Source organism: Eublepharis macularius, chromosome 1 (genome assembly GCF_028583425.1).
Source record: "Eublepharis macularius isolate TG4126 chromosome 1, MPM_Emac_v1.0, whole genome shotgun sequence".
Taxonomy (NCBI): Eukaryota; Metazoa; Chordata; class Lepidosauria; order Squamata; family Eublepharidae; genus Eublepharis; species Eublepharis macularius.
This window is the reverse complement of record NC_072790.1, coordinates 236,576,195-236,603,653: the sequence shown is the minus strand read 5'-3', so window position 1 is coordinate 236,603,653 and position 27,459 is coordinate 236,576,195. Positions and strand designations below refer to the sequence as shown.

Here is a 27,459-nt window from a genome sequence, read left to right as displayed (position 1 = left end):
ACTTATTTGTCTTTTTGGCAGTCCATGGTATCTGCAAAACTCTCCTCCAGCCCCACATTTCAAATGAATCAATTTCTTGTCCTATGCACCCATTAAGGGCGCTGTTGTATTTATTGCCCCATCAATTAAAGCAAACCCCTCCTACATTTTTCCTCGATACATAGATTAAAGTGCAAGGATTTCCTGCATAGAAGAGAGGTAGGCAGCGCCAGGGACGATGCCAGCTGGTAATCCACTCTCTGATCTACCAGATCAAATAAGACCTGCCTGGCCCATTCTACATGGAAAAGAGGCTTTAAGATCGACGCTTATAATATCTTCGTCTTTTAAAACCATCCTGATGTTAATTTCAGGTAAGTAGCCGTGTTGGTTTGCAGAACAGCAGGAATTTGAGTCCAGTGGCATCTTAGAGATCAACAAGATTTTCAGGAAATGATCTTTCAAGAGTCAGAGATCCCCTCTTCGGATAACTGATAAAGCCTGTAAGCTGCCACTAGACTCTGATCCTGCCACCCTGATGAGGAGCTCTGGAGAGCTCAAAAAGCCAGCACACATTTTTGTGTGATTTGAGACCGCTTCATAAATGGCATGAAGTGGCTTTTGTTCTTGGGTTTTACCAGGGCTCATTTCGAGGGGGAACGCACAGGAACACAGTTCCGGCAGCTCCCCAAAGAGGTCACATGTCAGGTGGCCCCGCCCACCTGACTCTTGGCCATTTTGGGCCCGTTTCGGCCTGGATTGGGCCCAAAATGGCCTAATTTGGGCCTCTGAGGGGTGGTGGTTCACTCTCCAGCTCATCAGCAGCCCGGTCCTGACAATTTTGGGCCCCTTTTCAGCCATTTTCAGCCCTTTTTTGCTATTTTGGGCCCAATTTCGGCCCTGAGTAGCCAGGATTGGGTCCAAAACAGCCAGGATAGGTGATGTCAGGGGGTGTGGCATATGCAAATCGTTTATGCGAATGACACACTTCCGGTGATGGCAAGAGGCGTGGCATATGCTAATGAGTTATGCTAATTAGTTCCTCCAGCTCTTTTTCTACAGAATGACCCCTGGGTTTTACTTGTGGATCGGGGCTGCTCCTTGCAACCTCAAGGAGTCTTGCCATCCTGGCATCTCATCCCAGCTGCAGCCCCGGGTGCACTCTGTACATGCTCAGAGATGCTCTCCTCTTTAGGAGTCCACTTTATCTCAGGCTCAGCTTCCTCCTCCCCCCTCCCCAAAAAAAGAGAGAGCAGATCTTGGGGAACTTCAGGCCACTGCAGCAATCAAAAGCCTAACCAGAATCTAAAGTTGCCAACTCTGGGTTGAAAAATTCCTGGAGATTTTGGGGGTGGAGCCTGGGGACTGTAGGGTTTGGAGAGGGGAGGGAATTCAGTGGGGGATAACGGAGGCCACCTTCCAAAGCAACCAAAGCAGCAGTTCTCCAAGTGGACAGGTCTCTGTTGTCCGAAGATCAATTTGCTTGTTTGTTTGTTTATAGTCTGCTTTCCTCACTGAGAGTCAAGGTGGATTATATAGTGTGAGATTAGCACAGTGAATATCAAAGACCTTTAAATAAACAATGCCATTGGGTAAATTAATGCAAGTTTACAAAGATACAACATTCGCAAAAATCCGATACAGAGTTGAAGAAATACTGAAACAGAGCATAAGCAATTCTAGGACTGACATTAGGCAACATAGAACTACCCAGCAGGGTCATACTTAAAACAACAATAGGAGCACATACTTAAAGCAACAGATGGGACGTAGTGGCATTGTGGGGAAGTCTGTGGCCCTTAACTCGTTAGGGAGGCATCTCTTTGAGACCCCCTCCCTACAATACAGCCTTCCTATCTGAGTAAAAAACCCTTTTGAATGATTGTTTTGTCAAGGTTGCCGACCTCCAGGTGGTAAGACTACACAATGAAAAATCACCCGGGTATTTAGAAAAATATTCAGTTGTTATTATTTAACAAAAGGACAATCACTATGTGACAAATTCATACAATGTGCAAACAGTGCATTCATATACTCTATCTCTAAGAATGTCCTTATCTCACAGTCCAAACCATGCAGGGAACTCCATGCCCCGCTCCGATCCTCTTAGGAACAAGGCAAGTACTCCGTGGGTAGAAGAGATGGTAAGTATGAATCACTTATGGTCCTTAATATATTTGAAGTCTTTTCTTCTCTTTTCTTTCCATACAGCTGTCTTCCCAGATGTTATTTGTAGTGCCCGACCAAAAAGCAGCCCTAACTGCAACCGGCTAAGCGGCAGATTTCGTCCTCATGACTTCCTCAGGGGCTGGTGGACCACCTGTACTCATAAACGTATGTCTCACCACCCAAAGAGCGACACGTGTATCAGTACATTTCAATAAGTATCAAGGACATTTCCATAAATAATGCCATTGTTTAAAAGACATAGCATTAGCAAGAATCCGATACAAAGCAGAATTTTTTTTTATTTTCAGCGATCTAATAAACATATGTGCAATAACAAAGCATAATTTAACAATGCATGTGATTAACAGTATTATACCGGAACAGCATAAATATTACATTACTGTGCCGTTTTTCTTTCTTTCCTTAAGTATACATATTTCTTTCAAAAAGGATGTAGACAACATCGAGAGGGTGCAGAGGAGAGCGACGAGGATGATCAGGGGTCTGGAGATTGAGCCCTACGAGGAAAGGCTGAGGGCCTTGGGAATGTTTAGTTTGGAGAAGAGGAGGTTGAGGGGGGACATGATTGCTCTCTTTAAGTATTTGAAAGGCTGTCGTTTGGAGGAGGGCAGGGGGCTGTTCCAGTTGGCAGCAGAGGGTAGGACCTGAAGCAATGGGCTTAAATTACATGCACAAAGGTACCACCTGGATATTAGGAAGAACTTTTTCCAGGGTCATAGTAGTTCAAAAGTGGACTCAGCTGCCTCGGGAGGTGGTGAGCTCCCCTTCACTGGCAGTTTTCAAGAAGAGGCTGGATGAATATTTGTCAGGGATACTTTAGGCTGATCCTGCACTGGGCAGGGGGCTGGACTAGATGGTCTGTATGGCCCCTTCCAACTCTGTGATTCTATTCTTTAACATTGTGAGACTAGAGTATTCAGTGGGGGGGGGGGCTCTTCTGACTTCCTCAGGCAGGTCATTCCACAGGGCAGGGGCCACCACAGAGAAAGCCCGTGTATGGGCTGCTGCTGACTTCACTCATGTGCAGCCTGGCCATGAAGAACCTCACACTCACGATCGCCAGACCCCGCCTGGAGGTTGGCAACCCAGGCCCTCCTCCTCCTCCTCCTCCTCCTCCGGCCAAGCCGCGGGGCGCTTTAAGGGGAGGGGCGCCAGGGCCTGCCCCGCTCGCCTACGTCTCCTCTCCCCCTCCCCGGCCTCTCCGCCCCTTGAGTGCCGTTTCACCTTCGGAAGATGGCGACGCTGGTGCTTCGGCGCCTGGGGTGGGGTTGACGAGGGCTCCTCTTGCTTGGCCAGGTATGGGGGAGATGCGAGGGGAGCGAGGGCACCCCCTTGGGTGCCAGGGGGCGGGAGGCACACCCTGGCAGGGCGAGGCGCCCCCGTCTTGCCACCCCAAACCAGAGGGCACCTGATCCAAGGGTGCCAGGAGGACGGACGGAAGGAAGGAAGGAGCCCGGCTTGCGTCGCGTTTTTGCCAGGGCAGGGAGCGTGAGCAGAACGGAGCGTTGGTTTCTGTGGGACGCGGAGGCTGGCGGGCGATCTTTCCCCCCCACTCCCCATTGGGACCTGAAGGCGAGCTGGAAAGGCAGGGGGACCTTTGCGGGGTGGCCCCCCGAATCCCTTCGCAAAAGGAGAAGGAAGAGTGTGGGTTTTTTGCTGGCACCAGCGGATGTGCGAAAGGAAGCGTGCCAGTTTTTGTTTTAGACAGGACTCTTCTTCTATTGTATCCCCAAAGGATGGTGGAGGAAAGGGGGAAATTGGAGGGTTGTTTTTTTTTACCCAGGTTGTGTTTGGCTTATTTTTATAGGTGGGGGATTTCCCCCTTTATCTTAGGTGCCTGGTGCCGGAAAGAGAAATGTGAATCTCTTATGGTGTGTGATTTATTTTTCATTTAAAAATATAATTTGGGGGGGGGGGTATTACTTCTTTGGCTAGTTATGGGGAGAGGCAAGGTCTTTCTGAAAGGCACCGAAGGCTGCTGGAAATCTGAGTCAGCCATTCTTATTTCTGAAATTACAGCTTCACCAGCATGTCTTTGCAATCATATGGGCTAGTAAGCTGCGCTCTCCTTTTTAAAGCTGCTTTCTTAAGCTTCATTCTTAAAGCTTCGGCATTCTTAAGAAGCTGAATTTCACCCTCGCTACAGTGTTCTGTACTTGTGCAAACCTGCGACATAACTAACTGCTCCTTAGTTTTAGGTTAGTAGCTGTGTTGGGCTGCGGTAGAACAGCAGGATTTAAGTCCAGTGGCACCTTAGAGACCAATGAGATTTTCAGGGTATCACCTTTCGAGAGTCAAAGCTTCAGATGGTATCTGAAGAAGAGAGCTTTGATTCTTGAAAGCTTATACCCTGAAAATCTTGTTGGACTTAAATCCTGCTAACTACTTAATATTTATAGAGCACTTTTGAATGTTCAAAATGCTTCAGGATCTTGCTTAGACTCCTTCCAGCCGCCCTACAGGACAGAAAATTTATTTTATTTTATCAAATTTATACCTTCCTCTCCTCACGAACGGGCTCAGGGCCGCTAACAATATACATTAAAAACTGTATACATATCTAAAGCCATATAAAAGCAATACAAAAAAATGGCACCATAAACAATTCAGGCTATAAGTATCTAAAAACCATGTATATAAGCTGTGTCACAGGTCCAGGGCAGCCACCAATGGCGCATGGGATGTGGCAAACAGGAAAGGGACAGTTTGCTGGCTCTCAACCAAAGGCCCAACGGAACATCTCTGTTTTGCAAGCCTTGTGGAACTGTAACAGGTCCTGCAGGGCCCAGGTCTCAATCAGGAGTGCGTTCCACCAGGCTGGAGCCAGCGCCAAAAAGGCCCTGGCCCTGGTCGAGGCCAGGTGAATGTCTGGAGGGCAGAGGCCCATAAAGGAGCTAAGTGGCTTGCCTAAAAAGCCACCTCGCAAATTCATGGTGCAAGTGGGATTCGAACCAGGGGCTTCCTGGTTCCTCTTTGTGAAAGACCTTCTATCCTACTTCCTGACCTGATGGCTGAAGCTAACTCAATCTCCTCAGACCTGAGAAGCTAAGCAGGGCTGGCCCTGGTTAGTATTTGGATGGGAGATCACCGAGGAAGTCTGAGGTCTCTACGCAGAGGCGTGCAATGGCAAACCACCTCTGAATGCCTCTTCCTTGAAAAACCTACAGGGTCATCGTAAGTCAGCTGTAACCCAATGACACTTTTTTTTCCCCAAATTCTGTTTTCAAAATCACAACAATACAAATAACTTCTTTAACCCGATGACACTTTCCACCACCACCTACATATTAACTTCATTCCAGGCACTTGAATGAAGAAAGTCACTCAAGAGGTTTTTCTCCATGGCTTTCACTTGGCACTGTGGCTGGTCGCTTGCTAAATGTCTTGGGAATGCGGGCGTGTTATGTAGAGGCTTGCCAGCTCTTTTGTCCTGTGATAGAAGTGGGGAGCAACCTGCTGCTGCCTTCCTTAAGGGAACGTTAAATACCTATTACTTTCTGGTGTTGCAATGAATTGCAGCAGCATTTGGGTCCGGTAGCACCTTAGACACCAACCAGATTTTCAAAGTATAAGCTTTTGAGAGTCAGAGCTGCCATCTTCAGCTATCTGAAAATCTTGCTCATATCTAAAGTGTCACTGGACCCAAATCCTGCTGTTCTGCTGCAGACCAACATGGCTGCCTACCTGAAACTGTCTTCATTGCAGTGAATTTCAGAGCTCTGATACTTAATCAAATGCATAAAAGTAGATTAAAAGGGCATTTGCAGTGAACTGGCTGGTAGTCTTGTTATCTGTTTTTTCTCCAAGTGTTTTCTAAATGCTGTCAATGAAAGGTACGATCTTAGAACAGGCATTCCTCCTCCTGTCTTACAAAAGAAGGAATGCTTCTTCTAAGATGATGCCTTCTACCATATCATTTATATCCCACGCTTCCTTGAATGGGCTCGCAGTGCCAGTTTGGTGTAGAGGTTAAGAGCGCAGGATTCTAATCTGGATAACCAGGTTTGATTCCCCTCTCCTCCACTTGTAGCCATCTGGGTGACCTTGGGTCAGTCACAGCTCTCTCAGAGCTCTCTCAGCCCCACCCACCTCACAGGGTGATTGTTGTTGTGGGGATAATGATAACATAAACTGCTCTCAGTGGGTGTTAAGTCATCTAAATCTAATGTTGTTGTTATTATAGATAATTCTCCCTTCTTCCAATTTATCCTCAAAACAGCCCTTTGAATTGAGAGTGATTGGCCCAAGGCAAAGTGGGAATTTGAACCTGGGGCTTGCCAGTCCTAATTTAATCCTTTCACTGTACTATTTGTCACTTCATAATCCTAAAAAAGAATATTTCTTCTGTTTCTCAGCTGCTGTTTTAGGGATATGCAAATATCTTCAGATTTACAAGGCTAATTGAGCCGTATCATCTCAGATTACTTTGATCAAATTGCTGCTCAAATTATTTTGATTTATAAACACAAGCGGTAGCATTGAGGGCAGTTATATTAATTAAAGTCATCACCTGATTAATGGCTTCTCCAGATGATTAAATCTGCCTTTAACGTCAACATTGCAAAAAAGCCGATAAAAGTACTAGTCGGCCGTCTTCAGGGTACGACATTAGTTACATTAACTTTTTTTCCCAAAAGGAGGGGGGGAAATCCTTCTCTCTAAATTTACAAAGACATCCTTTCTGGCTAACATGAGGGCAAGTCTTGCTATATGCCTATTCTAACTAGTTCACTTTACATCCATTTTCATTCACCCAAATAAGGGGACCTTTTTGCTGTTTTTTTTTAAAGTATATTTTATTTTTTTAACACAGATAAAGGAGTACAGGAAGGAAAGGGAAAAGGGGTACAAAAGTCTGAAAAAAGAACGGAAGATTATGCATTACAAGGACTATCAAAATACAATGACCATGTAACATAAAATAGAATTTTCAGATATACAGCACAAACAAAACTCAGGCGTATTTTTGCAGTTTTGAAGAAAATGTGAGGTAACGTGAGAAATTAAAAGCTGCCACTTATTAGATCGCTGTGGATGCTTGAAGGTTTAATCAATAACTTAATAATAATTCTGAAGCCCTTAGAACATGTTTATACTACAATCTTAAACCGGTTTAATCTGGTTAATGTCTCTGGCTTTCCCCCAAGGATTCCTTGGAAAGATAGTCCTATCCTGTGAAGTTGCTTACTCTGCTTGCCACGGGTTCTGGTCTTCTCTCTCAGGGTAAGAGAGAGGCATCCGTTCCAGGAGCAGCCTTCAGGAAAGCAGGGATGACTCTGTCTTCTGCTTTTCAGGAGTACGACCGCCTAGGAAGGTGAGATCGTTCTCTGGCATCATGCTCCGAAGGCTTCTGGATCGGCCCTGCACGTTGGCCCTCCTGATCTGCTTCCAGTTTGCCTTTATGGCTTATTTCTCCTTCGGTGGCTTCCGGAACCTGGCCTCCATCTTTGGGCACGATTCGAACCCGTCCTTTGATTACTCTCGGACCCATGACGTCTATACCAATCTTAGCCTTTTACCTCAGCAGCCCCGTCACGGAAGCCCTACGGGATCTCTGCCCTACTGCCCGGAGCGATCGCCTTATCTTGGTGAGTCCGACATGAGGGTGAAGGGGTAACTGTGACATTAATGCTCAGGGTTTTATTTTTTTTACTCTTTATTTTTTATTTTTTTTGTTTTTGTAACAAAATTAAACACAACAATCCACAGCGAGCTAACGAGACTTATCTAAATACAACATATAGTCCAAACAGATTAAACATAAATAATTAACAATAAATATATTACAAGTATGTAATCAAGGCAGTTTTTTAGATACTGAAGGGATAAGGTTTACACGGATTTATCTCATGGGTAATGATATAGTCCAAGACTGGTAGCCAGTCTTCCCAAAAGCTAGATTGTAAGTTAAGCAAATCCGCTTGCCTTAATTGGTAGGAAATTTTTTCCATTAAAAAAAGGTCCCAAATTTTATTGTGCCATACTGCAGTAGAAGAGGGTTGAGGATTCTTCCCCACAGAAGCTATGGTGGTTTGGGCTGCAGATAATGATGGTATGTCTTGATTCGTCCAAAGGTTTAACAGGATCAACTCAGGTTTTAATGCTCAGTTTTTAAGTTAAAAAGAGAGTGTAGGTTGATGAGGGTAAGGTTGGAAAGAGTTCCGGGGCTAGACAGAATCCCAAAGCCCAAAGCCAGTTTGGTGTAGAGGTTAAGAGCGGCAGGACTCTAATCTGGAGAGCCAGTTTTGATTCCCCACTCCTCCGCTTGAAGCCAGCTGGGTGACCTTGGGTCAGTCACAGCTCCCTCAGAGCTCTCTCAGCCTCATCCACCTCACAGGGTGATTGTCGTGAGGAGAATAATAACATACTTTGTAAACTGCTCTGAGTGGGTGTTAAGTTGTCCTAAAGGGCAGTATATAAATCGAATATTAATGTTATGTTGTTATTATGGTAGCATATTAAAAATCAGTTTTGAAGTTCCTAGTCCTGAAGGACATCGAGATAAACAATCTTGGCAATACTGGACCTTACTCTTCGAAGACACCTTTTTGGCATGTGGGAGGTGGTATCAGACACAAAAGAACAAAGACAAAACCAACTTCAGAAAACCTTGTTAGATCAAGTGGCGGTAGCAGGTTCGCTTCTGGCAGTCTGTTCATTTGCTTTGATGCTGTGGTACGTTTAGTACACATCGCAAATCCTATCTTGTAGATGTCTTTATTGATGTTCTGGAAGGGGGCAGTTTCTTTTTATGTAGGATAATTTAACACTTGAATAAACAATTGGTTGCTGAAAGGAAAATCTGGTTTTTATTTTTCATCAAAAAAGAGCGTGAAAAAACTTGCCCGTTCGAGCAGTAGACTGACAGCTAAAGAGTTCCCCAGAAGCAACTAAATTCAAAAGCTATCAGTATAGTGAAAGAGATTTAAATGATATTCTGAGCTGGTTATCAGCTTTTTAAAAAAGAAAATTGTTATTAAAACTTGCTTTAGTACTAAAAGCATTGACATGTGTTAAAGTTATCAAAAGGATATAATGACTATGCTATGACATTGGCACAACCCTTATTGCTCTAGAAATGGGAATATTGGGCTGGGGGAGGGACCATCTCCCTGTTTTTCAGATGACTCTTCCAATTCTACCCCCCCCCCATGGAAAAACTGAACATTTTGGAGAATGCCGAAAAGCAGCTATGAAATGTTTTCTTTTTTGGGAATGATTGAAACACTTTTTAAATCCAAGGTTTATGCACTCAAAATGTATAGTGCATAGGTTTTTATGAAGGATAATCTACAACATTAGATGATAATTCCTGTGTACGCTCTTAAATTACAACATATTTTCATAACATGACTCATTTTGTCCACAGTTAATAATGTGCTTGGTGACACAGTTGAAGTGTTTTTAGTGTTATAACCCTTAACATGATAACCAAAAATGTATTTGTTTGCTTCATTTATGGTCTGCCTTTCTCATCTAAGACTCAAGGTGGATTGCACAGTTAAAGCAGTTCAATAAAAACCGTATACACCATGCGGCCAATAGTGAATAAAAGCGGATTACAAAATTGGAGAACAGTGCACAAAAAACAGTATAATACAATAAATAACACAACAGATCTAGATGGCCAAAATAGGACACCCCCCCCCCCCGCAAATATATACAGTGAACGATATGAATAATAAAAGCAATGAAAATAGCCTAAAACATCACACTTTTATTTTTTCCTACCTCTTGGGTGGCAAAAACTAAGATACATGCACTAAGGTTGAGTAGTGTTCAGCAGTCCCCCCCCTCCCGACAAGTATTTGTTAGATTTGCCGTTTTGCTTGTAAGCTAAATGTAATCCTCAACAGAGTTACACCCTTCTAAATACTTTGAAGTCAGCGGGCTTATGAGGGTATCCTACTTCTGCTTAGGATCATATGGTTGTACATTGCAATTTCTTAAATATGCTAAAAGTATAATCATATATGCTAACTAAACGATAAACAATATGGTTGTTGTGGATTTTCCTGGCTGTATAGCCGTGGTCTTGGCATTGTAGTTCCTGACATTTCGCCAGCAGCTGTGGCTGGCATCTTCAGAGGTGTAGCACCAAAAGACAGAGATCTCTCAGTGTCACAATGTGGAGAAGATGTTGGCAGGTAATTTATATCTACTCAGGAAGGTGGGGTTGGGCTGAGTCATCCTGTAAGAGTTTCCCAGGGTGTGGAATGCTAATGGAGGGAGGCTTCACTGTATCCTGAGGAGGTTCTTTTGCATATAGATTGGTGCTTGATATGCTAATCTTCTCTGCAGGGCTATTGTAGCATGTAGAGTATTTGAGTGTTTTGTTAGCCTGGCGTTTTTCAGGACTGGAAACCATGCTCTATTCATTCTTAAAGTCTCTTCTTTCCTGTTGAAATTGTGCTTATGCTTATGAATTTCAATGGCTTCCCTGTGCAATCTGACGAAGTAGTTGGAAGTGTTGTCCAGTATTTTAGTGCCCTGGAATAGGATTCTGTGTCCTGTTTGATAAACGATATGTTTAATGTCGGTAGGTGAGGTTTTAATAAGAAAGTATCACATATTTCATTGCCCCCTAAAATTTCTGCCCCCGCCAACTCGTCCCCCATTTCCCCCCATGACTTCAAAATTTCTGAAGATTTTGCATCTTTGTTTGGACTCAACCCACTCGTTGAAAGGCTGACAGTCTATAAAGTATGCAGGATCGAGCCTGTATTCTTGAGAACCAGAAACTTTCCACTAAATACAGTATGGTCAGTGGGAGGGAATTGTTTAGTTTCTTGCTACCGCATCATAGACTGTGTGCTCCATGGTGTGACACCCAGACATGAACCCTCTTTTCTGGCATTTTATGTTTGGCACTTCTGTTTGGTATACCTGGAAAGCGTGCTATGTATCTCTTGGTATGTACAATTGCCGCTTTGTATGAAATGGGCAACATATTCTTTTCTAGCTGCGGAACACACTTCCTGACACTTAGGTCTTTGAGGGTGCGTATTCACATGGACTGAAGCTGCAAAATGTGTTGCCCTTTTCATGCAAAATTATGAACTATTCTCCCAAAAGGATCAGGTGTAGGGCACCTGACAAGATCAGGTGTAGAGTGCTAGAAATGTAATGCCAGGAATAGGGCTGTGAACATGGATACGTGTAGCCACCCAAAGTTCCTCTGTGATGATGATGGATTCTTGATGATGGATTCTCTAAGCATCAAGCCCTGTTGTCCCAGAAAAACAAGTACTGTGAGATACTTGCTCTTCAGGCTCCAGAGCAATGTGGGTCACAAACAGATGCTTGCGGAAATGTGCGTTCATGGTAAAGCCTGTTTTTCATGAGAAGGGCCTCAATGGGCAGAAGGACGCGGGTGCGGAACCACAATGCCAAGGTAGCTGGGGGGATCGATGGCTGAGCCCCTGTGAACTTTGACGTGGGGCTGTGGCTCAGTGGCAGAGCACCTGCTTTGCATGTGGAAGGTCCCAAGTTCGATTCTTGGCATCTCCAGTTCAGAGAATCTTAGATAAGGTGTTAAGCAAGACCTTTCTCTGCTGGCGTCCTTGAAGAGAGTGGCTGGCTGCCCATCAGAGCAGGCTATGTTGAACTGGGTGATTTTGTATAAGGTAGTTTGGGGGGGCTATAAGACTGCCTTGCTGAGAGTCTCTGTACTCAAGACATCTGACACATGAAGAACTCATGTCAGGAGATGCAATGGTAGCCAGGAAGGGTAGCTTAAAAAGACAGAGCCAGCAGCAGGGCAAAGGCTTTGCTAGGCACTGGAGCTGTGTGAAGGGTCTGTGAAATGCCAGCAGGGAAACGTCAGCCCGTTATATTCTCTCCAGATCCAAGCCCAGCTCTGGAAGGCAGCTCCAGCCCGTTTCCATTCCTTGCTGCCCTCTGGTTACCACCCCACATGGTTTTTAGACTGAAGAGGTGAAATTGACAGAGCCTTCAGGAGGCGAAAATGAAATTAACAAACCCTCTGAGGAACAATCTCTGCCTGCTCTGTCGTTTTAAACAGCGCTTCCCGGCTAACATTGCATCTCCCAACACTTGATGAACAGGCGTCAAGGCATCTCGTATAGAGAGACTCTGAGAGGTTTGTGTTGTTTATACCCCCTCTCCTCCAGCAGTGCCAGGAACAGAGAGCCAGTTCAAGATCTACGGCACCTGAAAACGTCACAGTCTGAGTAAAAGCAGAACCCTGATCGCTCTAGTCAACCTTAACGTTTGTTCATTTGTTTCACTTCCATCCCACTTTGCTCCTCATGGGGAACCCCAAACGACTTACCATGTTCTCCTCTCCTCCATTTTATCCTCACAACAACCTTGCGAGGTAGCAAAATCGAAAAGAGTCCAGTAGCACCTTTAAGACTAACCAATTTTATTTTAGCATAAGCTTTCGAGAATCACAGTTCTCTTCGTCAGATGCATGGTACAGAAATGTGAGGTATGTTAGGCTGAGAGTGTGTGTTGTATTGCTAGTAAGGATCTTCTCTCGGTGCTTATGATCGTATGCCAGTTCTGGATTATCTGTCCCAAGGCAACCTTTGTTCCTCTTTGCTGTGGGCATCTTTTTTCTCATTTACTCGAAATCCTGCTTCAAAGGTTTCTGGGTATTCAAAATGTGTCCCTTTAGCATGAGAAGGATTAGTGCTCCTGTCTTAAGCTTTGAACTAAAACTGCTTGCCTGTGTTTCTGCTTCCCATGCTTTGGATCCGTGAGGATCAGATACTTCGAGGTTTTGGATTTTGGGAGTGCCTTCCCGTAGTCCAATGATCCCGCTGGTTTGGTGGTAGGGGCTGAAGCGTTGGACTAGAAGGTTCAGCTCTCTACTCTGTCATGAAGCTTATTGAGTGACTGTAGATCTGTCCCTCTGTCCTAGCCTAACTTACCTCACAGGGATGTTGTGAGGGCAGAATGGGAGAGAAGAGAACCCTGAGTGGTGGTGTAAAAATGGGACGCGGGTATACAATACTTACTAAAGTTGCCTTTGGGGCATGAGCCACATTGTTTTTCTCAAACTACACATTATGAATTGTTTTTCGGTCTCTGGTTTCTAACTTTACAAGTGCAAGATTTTTCATGACCCGTGAAGATCGAAGGCATGATATTTAGACAGCATCCTGTCTTTGCTGTTGTGGGTCATCCGTAGCTTGTTAATTCTTTATGGCACATGTTCAATTGCAGTGTGATGTTACTATGATGTTTTTGGCAATTTGGTAATTACAAACATATATTTTTCCTATTTGTCATTTTGTATTATAGGAACTTTTATATTCTTCTTTCTTTCCTTTTTCTGGAAAAGAGCAAGAGTCCAGTAGCACCTATGGGGTGTGTGTGTGTGTGTGTGTGTGTGTGTGTGTGAGAGAGAGAGAGAGAGAGAGAGAGAGAGAGAGAGAGAGAGAGAGAGAGAGAGAGAGAGAGAGAGAGAGAGAGAGAGAGAGAGAGAGAGAGAGAGCAGATTCAATAGTTTTAGAGGAGTTAGCCATGTTAGTCTGTAGTAGCAAAATAGTAAAGAGTCTAGTAGCACCTTTAAGACTAACCAACTTTACTGTAGCATAAGCTTTCGAGAACCACAGTTCTCTTTGTCAGATACAGTTCTCTTCGTCACATGCATCTGACGAAGAGAACTGTGGTTCTCGAAAGCTTATGCTACAGTAAAGTCGGTTAGTCTTAAAGATGCTACTGGACTCTTTACTATTTTGAGTCAATAGTTGAATCCAGTGAGAAGCAATATCATTCTGCAGACGTATTTGTTGAGATAATATTGAACTTCATTTAATAACTATATACAGTAAAGCAACCCCCTTATCCCACACCGGCTCAAAGTGCCAAGGGGGTGGCAACATATGACTTACCATTCGTGGCTGTTGTACGGCTAAGTGTGTTGGGTTGGGGAAAGCAATGGTGAACTACCCTGTAAAAACTTCACTGCGAGACTCTGCGGATCTCTCTCGACACGCTATAGGACAGAAAGGCCTGGAGGGGGACGATCTACGGAGTAGCCGAGGGTTGGACACGACTGTGTGGCTTGGATCGGATCAGGCAGTAAAGCAAACGGCAAACTGTGAGAGAAAACTTGTTCATGACTTGTACATAAGAAAGACAGTTACAGTAACAGATCTTTTTGTAACTGACACAAAAGGAATGTTCATTCACAGCAGGGAGGGGCTAGTTCAATAGCAACATATAAACAAACTGACACAATACAAAGTATCAAGCCCCCTTTCCATCTGCAAGTACTCTTCACTCTATTCAAATTAGGCTACAGTGATTTATTCCAACACCTATAAGACTAACAAAATTAGGAGTAGGGTAGGGTATCTGAAGAAGTGAGCTGTGGCTTACGAAAGCTCATACTGTACCACAAAGTTTTGTAGTCTTGTAGGTGCTACTAAACTCTTGCTCTTTTCCACTGCTACAGACAGACTAACACGGCTACCCATCTTGATCTATTTCCTTTTTGTGTTATTCCTGAGGTTCCTACTCCCTTGTTTATTGGTAAAAATGGGACCGGCTGTGCATTTGACGCTGGATGTGCGGGAACAATGTCTGTCTCTCTGACCTTTGTCTCCTTGTTGAACTTTCTGCTCTCAGTTGGCCCGTTAACGGTGAGCTTCAGCCGAGTGCCGACCCTGGAGCAGATCCACAAGAAGAACCCGGCCGTGAGCAGCGGGGGCAGATACCACCCTTCCACCTGTGAGCCGCGCTCCCGCACTGCCATCGTCATCCCACACCGCAACCGGGAGACACACCTCCGTCATTTGCTGTACTATCTCCACCCTTTCCTGCAGCGCCAGCAGCTGCAATACGGGATCTACGTCGTGCATCAGGTGTGTGGCTTGTTGGTGTCCCGGTCTGGCTGGTTAGCAGCAGAGGTCCAGGGACACAGGTAAATAGGGAAGTGGTGAGCTCCCCCTCACTGGCAGTTTTCAAGAAGAGGCTGGATGAATACGTCAGAGATGCTTTAGGCTGATCCTGCACTGGGCAGGGGGTTGGACTAGATGGTCTGTATGGCCCCTTCCAATTCTATGATTCTATGGTCATATGGCCCCTTCCAACTCTACGATTCTATGATTCTATGGTCTGTATGGTCCCTTCCAACTCTATGATTCTGTGGTCTGTATGGCCCCTTCCAACTCTATGATTCTGTGGTCTGTATGGCCCCTGCCAACTCTATGATTCTATGGCCGTATGGCCCCTTCCAACGCTATGATTCTGTGGTCTGTATGGCCCCTTCCAATTCTATGATTCTATGGTCTGAATGGCCCCTTCCCACTCTATGATTCTATGGTCTGTATGGCCCCTTCCCATTCTATGATTCTATGGTCATATGGCCCCTTCCAACTCTACGATTCTATGATTCTATGGTCTGTATGGTCCCTTCCAACTCTATGATTCTGTGGTCTGTATGGTCCCTTCCAACTCTACGATTCTATGATTCTATGGTCTGTATGGCCCCTTCCAACTCTATGATTCTATGGTCTGTATGGCCCCTTCCAACTCTATGATTCTATGGTTCTATGGTCTGTATGGCCCCTTCCAACTCTATGATTCTATGGTCTGTATGGCCCCTTCCCACTCTATGATTCTATGGTCTGTCTGGCCCCTTCCCACTCTATGATTCTATGGTTGTATGGCCCCTTCCAACTCTATGATTCTATGGTCTGTATGGCCCCTTCCAACTCTATGATTCTATGGTCTGTATGGCCCTTTCCAACTCTATGATTCTATGGTCTGTATGGCCCCTTCCCACTCTATGATTCTATTGTCTGTATGGTCCCTTCCCACTCTATGATTCTATGATTCTAAATAGGTTGACGAGAGGGTCCAAAGGTCAAGGCAGGAGGTAGAGCTGGGGAGTAGAGATGTTCACAAGAGGCAGGCCCTAGAAAGCTTGAGGCTTAGCAATCAATTACTCTCTAGCCAAAAGCTGGTTAACAAGCATCGCTGAACCAGCAAAGGTTGGGACGTAACAACAAGATTATATAGGGGACTGAAGAATTTGAGTCCAGTGGCAGAGGCCAACAGGAATTTCAGAGTGTAAGCTTTTGAGAGTCAAAGCTCCCTTCTTCGGACCTGACTCACGAAAGCTTACACTCTGAAATTCTTGTTGGTTTCTAAGGTACCACTGGACTCAAATCCTGCTGTTCAACTGTCAACCTACATGGCTACCCACCTAAAACTATTGAGGACAGAGAGTCCCTCCTTTTCCTGAAAAGCCAGTTTGGTGTAGTGGTTAAGAGCGCAGGACTCTAATCTGAAGAGTCAGGTTTGATTCCCCACTCCTCTGCTTGAAGCCAGCTGGGTGACCTTGGGTCAGTCACAGCTCTCTCAGCCCAACCCACCTCACAGGGCGATTGTTGTGGGGATAACAACAACATACTTTGTAAACCTCTCTGAGTGGGCATTAAGTCATCCTGAACGGTGGTATATATAAATCGAATGTTATTATTATAGATCTATAGAGCTGCCTCTTCTTCCTGAGCAAGGATGGAGAGTGGGTGGCCCCTGGCTACCAAGATGAAAACGTCCAGGTTTTGGCTTTAGCCCTCTGCCTCCTCCATCCCTGGAGAAAGCTCTGGAGGTGCAGGAGGCCGATAAATCTGCTCAAGGGTTTTCTTGTCTGCCTGAGCAGGAGCCCGCTGTTGGAGAGGAGGCAACTTCTCAGGGACATCTTCAAAGTGCAATATATCATCACAAAGAGAGGGCAGTGTTAACATATCATTGATCACACTGGCGCCCTTCAGGTCATAAGTGAATTCCCTAGATTTATCTTCCTATATATTACCGTTTAATATTACAAAGCTGAGCTTGTTGATAGATTGCCCCAGGTTTGTTAACAAAGGGATCTTCTGTGTTCCTCCTGCCCTTATAGAGTTCATCATCAGGCCCTGTGCGGACTGGGACCAGCGTATCTACGTGACTGTCTCTCCCCATATATTCCCCAGAGGACACTCTAATCAGGGGACAAACAGCTGTTGGTGGTCCCTGGCCCCAAGGAGGCCTGCCTAGCCTCGACTAGAGCCAGGGCCTTTTTGGTCCTGGCCCCCACCTGGTGGAACGCTCTGTCTGCTGAAATCAGGGCCCAGCAGGACCTACTATCTTTTCGCCAGGCCTGCAAGACAGAGTTGTTCCACCAGTTATATGGCTGAGGCTGGGCCTCCGCCGGCCTGGAGAAAAGGGGTGTATAAATCTTAACCCTCCCTGTGAAGGCTGTCCACCATCCTGTTTTAAATGTGTTGTTTTTAATGTACATGAATTTTTAATTGTATTTTTAATATGTTGTTACCTACCCTGAGCCCGCTCGCAGGGAGGGCGGAATACAAATTTGAAATAAATAAAAAAATAATAAATAAATCCTAGACCCTTTACCCTTAAACTCCCATTCCCAATGGCAAGCCCTGAAGTCATCTAACAGTATTACTTGTGCCTTGAGAGATTTAACAGACAGGGAATTGTGTTCAAAGTGCCCTGCTTGAATTTTTATTTTCCCTTTCAGCTGACACCCTCTATTAATTAAAACACCAAGCAGTGAACAATAAAGAAATATGAGCTTTATTTGTCAATAAAACCCAGATGCTATGCCCTCATTAGGACATATGCCGAAAGAGCAATCACATCAGAGAGTCTTATATACCCTTAAAGCTTTAATTGTTTACAGAATGAAAGATCAAAAGGTTAATACAAATAATTCTTCAGAATTAGTCTCTAGGATATATGGCACCTAATAGGCCTGATTGACAGGACAATAAAATCTTACTGTAGTATAAACATGATAATTGTCTGGAACCACGCTTTTTGTTTTTTGGGAAGAGAAGGGTGTAAAAGCGGCTTTGTGTCCTTATTGGGGAGAAAGGGGGGAGTAAATGAAGAAAGTTGAATAAAGTTGAATAAATCAAATTGCCCTTTAAAGGCGCCTGCAGTGGCTTCCTTGGGGCGCTGCTGGGCCCCTGCCTCCATGTGAACCCCTCTGAAGAGTCATTCCTCTCTCCCCCTGTCCCCCCCCCCCAAATCTCATCATGTCAACTCCTTTGTAGGCCGGGAACTCCACTTTCAACCGAGCGAAGCTGCTGAACGTGGGCGTGAAGGAAGCCTTGAAGGATGAGGAGTGGGACTGCCTTTTTCTTCATGATGTGGATCTTATCCCTGAGAACGACCACAACCTTTACACCTGTGACCCCTGGAGCCCCAAGCACGTCTCTGTCGCCATGAACAAGTTTGGCTACAGGTGAGGGAGGGCAGCAGGACTTCTGGGGTGGGGTAGACTGCCTGGCTCATTTCCACACTTATCGGCCATATTTGTATCCCACCCTTTCTCCAAGTTGCTCAGTATGGTGCACATAGTTTCCCCTTCCCTCATTTTTCCTCACAACAACCCTGAGAGGTAGGCCCAAGGTTACCCAGTGAGCTTTGTGTCTTACATTGGGATATGAACCTGCATCGCCTCAGACCTAGCACAGCACACTGGCTCTTAAGGATCAGGGAAACGAACGTTCAAAACTCCACTAAGCCAGGAATCCCCCTGGGTGACCTTGGGCATACAACTATCTCTCGGCCTAACCTCACAGGGTTGTTGTGAGGAAAAAATTGAGGAAGGGAGAATAATAGACACCATCCCAAGGAAGGAAGGCCAGGGTAGAAATGTACCAAATAAATAAATGAGGGGAAAATATTAATTGGATGTTTCTATCTTGGAGAATTAAGTAGATTCCCTACGCAAGCAGCCACTACAAGCAACTGAGCTGGTGAGGCTTACTTTGTCTCACACTCTGTCAGCAGAAAAATGCAGCAGTATATCCTTCTCCACTACAGCAGCTCCTGATGTTATTTATTGGTTCAAATATTTATCTCTTACCTCTCTCCTCTTTTCCAGTACACGTAGGTGCAAAACTGCATGTTCTACAGTAGGCGCAGCACAAGATCAATAAATAACTGTGACCAAACAGCCCATAATTCTTAGCCCCCTCCTTCCACCCTCCAAGATGACCTTTGGGTAATAATTTCAGCTCATCAAAGACCTTAAACCGTATTTGCTTCGCAGTGCACCCTGAAGGTTGCCAAGGTGAGCACCTTCCTCTGAGCAGCAATTCCCCTGGGACAGTGCCACAGCCAAAAATGCTTGTAACGGGGGCTGGAGCTGATGTAATGACCTGGGGGTGGGGCAGGGTGCAACCAGGAGAAATTGCAGGGAGGCTTTAAATTAGTGCACAGGTTTGTACTGGGAGATGGCCCTTGGACCAGTTTTGATTTCTGCAAAACCTGTAGACCGCTTTTCAGCTTGTGCTCCCAAAGCAATGTACAAAATGAATTGAAAATCCTTTAAAACCAACACGGGGATCTTGGAAGCTTTAAAGAAACAGGCAAAGACCAACTGCAAATAGAAAACACAGAAGATTCTACCTCAACAAAGAGAGCTGCTGTAGCATAATGGTTAAGTCGTTGGACTGCGAATCAGCACTCTGCTGGTTCGAATCCCACTGCTGACATGGACTCAGTAGGTGGACCACTCCTCTCAGCCCCAGCTGGATTGTGGAGATAGTAATAACGCTGAATTTGTTCACCACTCAGAGTGGGGCACTAATCTGTCTAGTGGAGTGGTACATAAGCTCCGTTGTTGTTATTGCCCACCCTTCCATTGTTTATAGAATGGCATTTAAAGATGGAGGAAGAAAGAGAAGGGCTTTCCAAAACTTTGTATGGTCTAAAATCTCAAGCCAAAGGAAGGTCCTTCCTGACATCTTTTTATCTGAGCTCCTTTCTCTGCAGATGCCAGAATTTAAACTTACGATCTTTGCCTGAAGTTCTCCATCCATGAACCTTCCCCTATAACCCCTGAAGGGGCCTTTTATAGAGTCCGACCATCCGTATTGGCTGTGGATAATCTATTCTGATTGGCAATAGCACTCGGGCACAGAAAGCTTTTCCCTGTTACCTGCGATGCTTGAACCGGAGATGCCAGAGTTTGAACTTGGGACTTTCCGTATGTACAACAGGTGCTGTCCCATTGGACTATGGACAGACACCTTGCCTGACTTAAACAGGTAATGACTTTGCCTTGTTGTCTCTCTTCACCCCCACTTCACTCCAGCCTCCCGTACTCCCAATATTTTGGCGGCGTGTCGGCGCTCACTCCAGATCAGTATCTGAAGATCAACGGCTTCCCCAACGAGTACTGGGGCTGGGGAGGGGAAGACGATGACATCGCCACAAGGTGGGTCTCTGTTCTTCCCTCTGCCCCTCCCTCCTGGCTTTCTCTGCTCTGCTTTCTCCACCATGTCTGGCTTAAGCCCATGAGAGTCTCTTCCACTTTCTCAGAGCCGCTTTGCTATTTTCTTGGCATTTGATAGGGCAAGATCTGGAGCCTCTAATTTTCTGGTCTTGAAACTCTAGGAATCTTGCTAATTAGCAAATGTCACAATTCCACACGGTTGTGTTTATAGTAAAAGTTAGGCAACAGAACGTGGAAGACTGGTGGCTAATCTTTGTGGGGTTGGTTGTCTCGTAAGCTATGAGGAGGTCTTTGGAACAGTGACTTTCCCTCGGCTAGCCCTGTTTGCACTGCTTATTCCATCTTCCACTTCCTGCTCTGCAGCTGGGGTGATGCCTTCCTTCTCATTTCCTTCATCTCTTTTCTTTCTCTCCACTCCACCTCATGCTCTCTCGGATCTTTGCATGTTCATTTCCACTGCACAGGGTTGCGGGTAAGCTGCGGCATCCAGGTAGGTGAAATTGCAGCTGGTGTACTGAGCGGTGCTCAGCTCGGGGATCCTTAATAGCGAGCAGGCAAAACCTGGCTTGCCATTGGCTGGAGCTTTTGCAATGGCCACAGAATGTTCCCAAGCATTCTAACTTCGAAGAGGGGTAGGGAAGGATATGTTGTGAGATGTTGATGATCAACACAGCATTTCTTTTTTTCCCCTTTCTCTTTTCTATGCCCTTCTTTATTGGGCTTTTAGTCTTATCAATAAAATAAAAAGTATTCTTGAAAAAACAAACACGGCAGCAATGAGGGAGGCTAGGAGGAAAACCTGTACAGGTCTTTGTACAAGAGAAGCTTAACACTGTTCTCTGGAGACTTATTTATTCAGATAACTTAAACTTTGCTCTCCAGAGATCTGCTCAAAGCCATTCCCACCTTAATTAAACAAAACAAGCCAGGGCATTTAAACGAATACTGAGTCGCCTAAAATGATATTCACAGAACAGCTAGAAGCAGACAATAAAGCAGCCAAAAAAGATGGAACGGTTTAGTTAAAAGCGTGGTTTTAAAAGAATGTTTGGCCCCTGTGTCTAAAGGAAAGCAAGGGCTGATTCCACACACGTTGGATAATGCACTTTCAATGCACTTTATCAATCGTTTGAGGTAGATTTTTTGTTCCGCACACAAAAAATCCATTCCAAATGATCTATAAAGAGGATTGGAAGTGCATTATCCAACATGTGCGGAATCAGCCAAGGTCAGATCAGGCTAGCCTTGAAGGGGTGGGCATTCCAAAGGTGAGAAGCCACCACTGAAAAAACTCTCTGGTCTTTACTTACTTCCGTTCTTCAGGTGAGGGCAAAGAGAACAGGGCTTGAGAAAAGCACTTTCACTGGTTGTCTGAACAATAATTGAATTCCAAATATTGTTTCTCAAGAAAGGGCCAAAATTCAGGAGAAATAGAATTAGGGAAACAAAGGAAGTATCGCCTAGCTGTGTGGCAAGACAGAATTCAGGGTCTGATTTATGCAAAGGTGATTTTGAGGTGACTGAGCCGATCACTGAGGGTTTTTTGAGGAGGGAGGCGTCCATCTTTCCTTCTTCTATGTGGGGCTAGTGAGATCTTAACAAGATGGCTGATTCACATCCTGGCAACGGGCGAGGTATCCAGCGCCTCTCAGATTCTACCTATTCCTCGCATGCTGGGCAGCCATCGTCTCCTCGATCATATAGGCCTGTTGATGCACATTCGTTCTTTGAACATGTAAAGAACGCAGGCGCTTGCAAACTGAGGTTTGCCCATGAGCAAGACTGATGGGAGAGAAATAAAAGGAGATTCAGGTGAACAAATGGAAATAGTGTTGGCTGCACCGGGCCGAGCTCAGGGAACCATTGGTCCCCCAAGCTGTGCCTCTTAGAGAAGACGGCGCTAGTTGTTTGTCACCATGGTGACCAGTCATTTCCTGCTGTGTTTGTGTAGGGGGGGAACAGTTTATCGTTTTTAACATTCAGCGAAGACGAAAGAGGGGGAAGTGCTACTAGCTTTGCAAATGTGTGTTGGTGCTACTGGCAACGGCTCCTCCGTACAGCCTTTTGAGAATATGCCCATGCAGGATATCCATGTGGCCTGAGGGGCGGGAAGTTTTGGGCCTTGCAAAAGGGCCACTTCGGAAGTCCTCTTTTTCCTGGGGAAGGTGGCCATTTGAGATGGGAGCCTTGTTTTCCTCTTGGAGATCCTGAGGCCCGCTTTTCCTTCTGCGTCTCCAGGGTGCGTCTGGCCGGCATGAAGATCTCACGGCCTCCCGTCTCCGTCGGCCACTACAAGATGGTGAAGCATAAAGGCGACAAGGGAAATGAGGAGAACCCACATAGGTGTGTTACTTTTCCGTTGGGTCCAATGAGGATCGGGAAAGGAAGTTTCCTCACATCTCGTGTGTGTATGTGTGCGGTTAAAAGTGGAAGCTGGCAGTCCTGAGTTCAAATCCTGGTCATGATTCTCACTTGAGGGGACCTTTGGCAAGATTCTGTCATTGCCATGCAAAATGTAGAATTTTATATAAAGGGATCCTATGAGCTGCATTGGCAGCTTGAAGAGAAGTACAATTACACTGGAATGATCCAACACCGCCCTCCAGTGGCTGGAGGACTTGTTTTCTGTTTTTGTGTGAATTTAGGATATGTACATGATAATTTTAGGTCCTCATTTTTTTTAAATCTTGGGAGCATTTACTGACAGTGTTGCATACTTGGTAAGTTTAAGAAAAACTAATGTAGAAGGCAGAAGGTAACATTGTACTTGCTGGCAGTGGGATTCTGGCAAATCTCTATAGATATTTTGTTACCTAGGACTAGACTGATAACGTTTTTTTCACATTTCTGACTAGGAAAACTGACCCCAAGCCAACCCTGTCCTCTCACCTTCCTTTCCTACTCTTCCCAATGCTCTTTTGTCTTAACCCCCCCCCCGATATAATCAAATAACATTAATATAGTGAAGCTTTAGACTAGTGTTCAAAGAATGTCCCATACTTTGCCTTGATCATCTTTTCAACAGCTGTATAAGGCAGTATTTTTCTTTTAATAGGAGGTAGGACTACTGAGGAGAAGGGGTGTTTCTTAAGCCACCTATGATTAATCCAGAGGGGAAGCCAATTTGTTCTCTCACAGCACCTTCAAAACTAACAAAATGGAGCTCTGACACACGACAGCTTGTGCTGAAATTGGTTTTCTTAGTCTTTAAGGTGTCACGGGACTTCCATTTTATTTTTAAGGCTACCTGGTGAGTCTGTGACAGGGGGAGGATTTGAACCAGTGGCTCAGCACCCTGGAAGATTTGTACAGGAAATAATTTTCAGTGGAGGAGAAAAATTGCTATGTAAATCCTCAGGAACAATATTTGAAACTGCCTGCTGAGTCTATCAAGGTCATTGTTGTCTACTCGGACTGGTAGCCGTTCTCCAGGGTGTCGAATTAAGGAATTTTCACATCCTCTACTCTCTGACTGTTTTGACTGGCGATTGCAGGGATGAAATCAGCGACCTTCTGCATCTTTTCTACCACGTAGCCCTGGCCCTTTCCCTAATTCAGTGCTCAGCACTTTCAACTCGTGTGTGTGTGTGTGTGTGTGAATTGTCCTCAATCCTGTGAGAGGGGCTTCAGCTGCATGGATATGAACTCAAAGTCCTGAGGTCATGTCTGGGCCCAAGACCATCTAGCGACATTAAAACAAGGATTTAAATCTTGCTTTCTTACATTCCCGGCCTAGTTTCACATTGACTGAATCATAGGGCCAAGCTAGAAGTGATGAATTACACTTGAATGGCAAGTGAACAGACTCCCGTGTATTCCTCCGTTTACTTGCACTCCACTCGCTCATGTAGTGATCGAGTGGAGTGTGAGTGGAGCGCAAGTAAACAGGGAGGAATACACGTGAGTCTGTTCACTTGCCATTCAGGTGTAATTCATCACTTCTAGCTTGGCCCTTAGTGAGAGAAGCCATAGAGGCTGGCTAGAATTTCTGAGGTGGGGGTGATTTTTCTTCAGCAGGAGGCAGCCAGTGGTGGTCTTAGTGATTCTGGGGCCTCTGAATCACTGCCACTCCCTCACCGCCCCCTCTGCCAGAGCCAAGCGAGGGGTGGCCCTTGCCTCCTGTGAGGTGGGCTGGAGCAACCTCTGCCACTAGAAGCCTGTTCTTCTCTCCCTCACTTTGTTGAGGGTGCAGAGCGGTGAGTAGTCAGGGCCTCTCCTAGTGTGGGGCCTGGGGCAGCCTGTTTTGTGTAGTGGTTAAGAGCAGCAGGACTGTAATCTGGAGAGGCAGGTTTGGTTCCCCACTCCTCTGCTTGAAGCCAGCTGGGTGACCTTGGGTCAGTCACAGCTCTCTCAGCCCCATCCACCTCACAGGGTGTTTGTTGTGGGGATAATAACAACATACTTTGTAAACCGCTCTGAGTGGGTGTTAAGTTGTCCTGAGGGGCGGTATATAAATTGAATGTTATTATTATTGTGGTGCTTCCTGCTACACCACACCTGGAGTGTGGGCGGTCACAAGATTTTCCTGTTGATGGATTGAATTGTACAAGTTATCTTGTTCCCCCGCCCCTGCCTTTTTGTAGGTTTGATCTGCTGATCAGGACGCACCGGGCCTGGACGCAGGATGGCATGAATTCTCTCTCGTACACGCTTCTGTCCAAGGAACTCTTTCCCCTTTACACTAACGTCACGGCTGACATCGGCAGCAACCCCAGAGCCACTAAGGGCAGCAAAGGATCTTTGCCCAGACTGGGCGGGAGGAACTATCCCACTGGCAGCAACCACAACTTCCGGCAGGAGATGTTACGCAAGACCCCCTTTGCCAAACTCTCGCAGGCCATGGGTTGGGGGGAAGCGCCTTTCGCCGCCACCCAGGCTCTGCCAAGCGCAGGGAAGAAAGAACAGCCAGGTTTGAAACTGGAGAAACCAAAAACGAATCTATTAATGGCGAAGGAGGGAAATGAGTCCCAGAGTATGATAAGCGACAGTTTCAGGCGTGCGGGCTTAAGAACGTCTCCACCTAGCCAAGAGGCTCCGAAACAAGGAGCGGAGGATGCTAGGAGAGAGAATCAGTTTGTGGGAGCCGACAGGTCAGAAATGGACTCAACCAAAATGCTGGCCTTCGACTCCAGACTCCAGAAACAGCGGAACAATCACACTGGCTTGCAAAGTGCTGCCTAAGAAGGGACAGGCGTATGCCAGTGGGCACTGGCACCCAGAACCCCATCCAGTCCAGGTCTCGGTCCCAGCAGCGGCTGGTCCTTTCCTTGGTGTCTAGAACCAATAATTGGAATTGCACTTATGCTGTGTCCTGGAGGCCTTTGGCATACCCTCCCCTGTGTCTGCCAGCTAGCCAGGCTGGGCAAAGGGAGCCAGAGAATCCCAATTTGTCAGTAGATGGGGGAGGGGGGAGACCACCGAAGCTCCGTCTTAAATGCTCTTGCCAGTGGGCTCCAGACCACGTGGCCCCCTGATATGTCCTCTCCTACCGAAGAGGGGGGGACCCAACCACAGGATGGTGCTTCTCCCTTCCTTGAGCTCAAGTGTAGCCCCAGCCACAGTGCCCCCCCCTTACTTGCCGAGGGTCACAACCCATTGCTGGGCATTTGGGGGACTTTATATGCTGTTAAGGATAATCAAGTTGGCTTGAAAAGTGGAGGGGGGGGGGGGAGAGAGGCAGGAAATGGGCTTGCTAAGCAGATTGAAGGGCAGCATGCTATGAACGGGCTTGCCTCACGCCCTCCCCAAAGATGGCAGGTCCCACACAAGCGGAAAGGGGCGGAGCTCTGCCTCTGATCCATGCTGTTCCAGAGACGAAAGCGGCTCATATGGTCCTAGACTGTCCTCTTCCCAAACTTCCTGTTCAGAAGAAGAGGAAGGCTTTTGAGCTTTGTTTTGCTGCGTGGTACTGCTGGATTACATTTCCGGGGGGCGGGGGGGCACAGAGAGATGATGTTCCCTGCTCTTAAACAGGCTCCTGTCTGGGTACCAGTCTTTATAGTTATTATTTTGGGCTATGGCTGGGGGCTGCTATCTTCCCCTTGCGTCCCGTAGCCCCCTCCCTGTGCCTCTCAGGAAGTCGTGACCAGATGGTTCACACAAGGGGATCCTAGCCCATAAGGGTTCCATACGGGTTTGGGGGTCCCAGTCTTTTTTTCTGGGCAAAGTACCCCATGAGCAGAGAATTTGGTCCGTGGCTCCTGAGCTGTGACTGAGGCCCAGTGAAAAGCGATGCTGGCAGATGCAAGAGGGAACCCGCTTGTTGGGATCCCGCCCTCGTGCCGCGTCCCATTTCATGGGGACTGCTCCCCAGACATGAGATGCGACAGGAGGGCGAAGGCTCATGTGCTTTGGCCTCGTGCTGAAACTGAGGCTTGAGCCCGGGGGCTGGTAGCTGTTGTTCCAGACACTGCTGCCCCCTTGCTGCTTCTTGCACCTGTAAATGGATGCTGCAAACCAGCCATGCAAAAAATCCTTGCCAAGGATTCAAGCACGGCTGAATGTGGCACCTGGATGTTCAGGGTTTTTCCCCTTTAAGTTCTGGGCGACAGAATGCCATTCTCCTTCCCAAATCCGGGCACTTCATGCTGTACAGTCTTGCTTCTCTCCATATTCCAGGACTGTAGCAACACTTGTTGTAGAAAAGGCCTCCGGAATGAAGACAATGGAGGTAGCCAACTCCCCTGCTGCTAAGGGAAAGACATTCTGAACTGCGATCTCTTGCCGAGCGGTTGATAGGGCAGATCCCACAGCCGCTGCAAGATCTGGGAACAGAACCTGCAGTCGTATTCTTCTCCCCCCTACCTTTCTCTCGGGGCTGGTCCCAGCCTGCAAACCACTTGTATTCCCCCCTGCCCAGTTTCAGCACACCTCCCCTTTTATTTCCCTTGCTTTGGGTGCGCATCTCACAATCTCTAGTTGTTGTCGATGCTGTGTAATTTATTCTATTTATGAAGTGTCTCCCTTGCCGCAGTCGCTCCTACCTTGTACCACCCCACCCCCCGTTTTTGATAATTGTTTTTTTAAAAAAAATAAATAAAATGTCCACTGAA

General features: G+C 46.1%; 1 protein-coding gene across 2 annotated transcripts; it reads left to right on the top strand.

Moving 5' to 3' along the window:
* Positions 1–284: 284 nt before the first annotated feature.
* On the top strand, positions 285–27,459 carry B4GALT3 (beta-1,4-galactosyltransferase 3). Of its 2 annotated transcripts, XM_054993876.1 has the most exons (8): positions 285–353; positions 2,191–2,313; positions 7,464–7,757; positions 14,773–15,008; positions 18,216–18,406; positions 20,267–20,389; positions 22,646–22,750; positions 24,991–27,459. In XM_054993876.1, the coding sequence occupies exons 1-8, from the start codon at positions 341–343 to the stop codon at positions 25,586–25,588; spliced, it is 1,683 nt and encodes a 560-aa protein (XP_054849851.1). In that variant the 5' UTR covers positions 285–340; the 3' UTR covers positions 25,589–27,459. The 2 variants fall into 2 exon arrangements, with proteins under 2 accessions (XP_054849851.1, XP_054849857.1); XM_054993882.1 differs by lacking the exons at positions 285–353; positions 2,191–2,313 and adding an exon at positions 3,382–3,465.

What these genes read in the sequence shown, in the direction of transcription:
- B4GALT3 (XM_054993876.1), top strand. An exon ending in GACCACCTGTACTCATAAAC is followed by an intron (nt 2,314 to 7,463) that starts GTATGTCTCACC and finishes TCTGCTTTTCAG; the next exon opens with GAGTACGACCGCCTAGGAAG. An exon ending in GACGATGACATCGCCACAAG is followed by an intron (nt 20,390 to 22,645) that starts GTGGGTCTCTGT and finishes CTGCGTCTCCAG; the next exon opens with GGTGCGTCTGGCCGGCATGA.